Source organism: Pyrus communis, chromosome 8, assembly GCF_041283825.1.
Source record: "Pyrus communis isolate YQ-2024b chromosome 8, ASM4128382v1, whole genome shotgun sequence".
Taxonomy (NCBI): Eukaryota; Viridiplantae; Streptophyta; class Magnoliopsida; order Rosales; family Rosaceae; genus Pyrus; species Pyrus communis.
Window position 1 is genome coordinate 16,428,236 of NC_142572.1, and position 1,581 is coordinate 16,429,816.

General features: G+C 40.4%; 1 protein-coding gene across 1 annotated transcript; it reads left to right on the forward strand.

Moving 5' to 3' along the window:
* On the forward strand, nucleotides 1-981 carry LOC137717328 (early nodulin-like protein 2). Its single transcript, XM_068456645.2, has 2 exons — nucleotides 1-220; nucleotides 487-981. The coding sequence occupies exons 1-2, from the start codon at nucleotides 46-48 to the stop codon at nucleotides 744-746; spliced, it is 435 nt and encodes a 144-aa protein (XP_068312746.2). The 5' UTR covers nucleotides 1-45; the 3' UTR covers nucleotides 747-981.
* Nucleotides 982-1,581: the final 600 nt, after the last annotated feature.

Consider the following 1,581-nt stretch of genomic DNA (forward strand, 5'->3'; position numbering starts at 1 on the left):
TCAAGCGCATAGATTTTTTACAAGGACATTACTAGCGGAGCAACAATGGCTTTGAGTTCTAATGCACAAGGGTTCATCCTCCTCCTAGCTGCTGCCTCTCTGTTGGCAGTGACTGAGGCCAGAACCGTCGTCGTTGGAGGGTCTGAAGGCTGGCGTTTTGGCTACAACTACACTGACTGGGCTCTCCAAAACAGTCCCTTTTACATAAATGACCAACTAGGTTAGTAGCCTTTAACATCAAAATTCTCTGTGCATGACATCCCTTCTTGAATTTCAATAGACATAGTTATATTTATATTGCACGATAACATATTAACATGGCAGTTTGTTTGGTTTGTGACAACGATATCGACACATTATCAATGACAATACCGACAGTTAGTTGGACATCCAGATGTCCATTCCATAGCTCGATATTATTCCATGCATGCATACGTACGTCAACTATTTATGCTTATGTGTATGCTCTTGGTTTAACTTTTGCAGTGTTCAAGTACGATCCACCGAGCGATGCGAACTCCGGCTACAGCGTATACCAACTGCCGAACCTGGGGAGCTACATCACTTGCGACTTCAGCAAAGCCAAGCTGCTGGCGAGTCAGATGCAGGGAGGTGGCGACGGCTTCAAGGTGGAGCTGACTCAGTGGAGGCCATATTACTTTGCCAGTGGTGAAAAAGATGGCAAGAACTGCAAGGATGGGCTGATGAAGTTCTTTGCCGTCCCACTACCACGTTGGAATAATTAAACCCAGAGTTTGAAAGCACACAAATAAAACTTCCGGGAAGAAGAGACGGCAAACCAAATACATTATACACATACATAAACCAGATTGATACCATGTAGTTCAATAATTCTGGAGGGTTTTGAGTAAAAATAAAAAATTTCCCCAATGATACTTGTAGGTGGAAATTTGTTTAATAAATCTGTCCTTGTTTGTTGATTTTCATTTTCGCAATAAAGATGATTTGGTTTGTTTGAAATTTATCTTACGTTCTAGTAAAACAAAACAGAAAAAGAAAAGTTCAGCTCATGGAAAATGTTCTCTTGCTAGCTAGACCATTTGAATCTTTCAGATATTTATGTTGTCAGACTGTAAATCTGAATCATATCACATTAACTCTGGTCTAAATGATTAGTTCATATTTAACATATATGGTCCTCCGAGCATTACTCAATATGAGATTTCTAAGTGGAAGTTGAACCGTCTGTATCCGGCACTCTCTCGTTATGGTTGGGACTCATGCATCCTAGCCTCGTTTACATTGCGAGGCTCCATACTATAATTGTTATAAAATACTAATGTTCAAATCTGACTTGCTTCTTAAGCCAGTCAAACCAGATTTGGTTTGTTTCTATGATGAGTTAAGCTTCGACGATTCGAATACGAACCGAGTCGAATACTAACTCGAATTGTTTCTAATCGATTTACAACCCTAATCGCATCCGACAGTCTCTCATAATGGGTGGGCCTCCTGTATCGTTGTCTCGTATGCTTTCTGACGGGCTACCTTGTATTGTTGTTAGGCCTATGGTCTTATGGGCCTTTTTAACAGTCCAGAAACTTTTGTAACAATTTCTTT

Excerpts from the sequence above, each read along its gene's own strand:
- LOC137717328 (XM_068456645.2), top strand. The coding sequence starts at position 46 with ATGGCTTTGAGTTCTAATGCACAAGGGTTCATCCTCCTCCTAGCTGCT. Across the intron at positions 221-486 it reads TTACATAAATGACCAACTAG|TGTTCAAGTACGATCCACCG; the intron begins GTTAGTAGCCTT and ends TAACTTTTGCAG.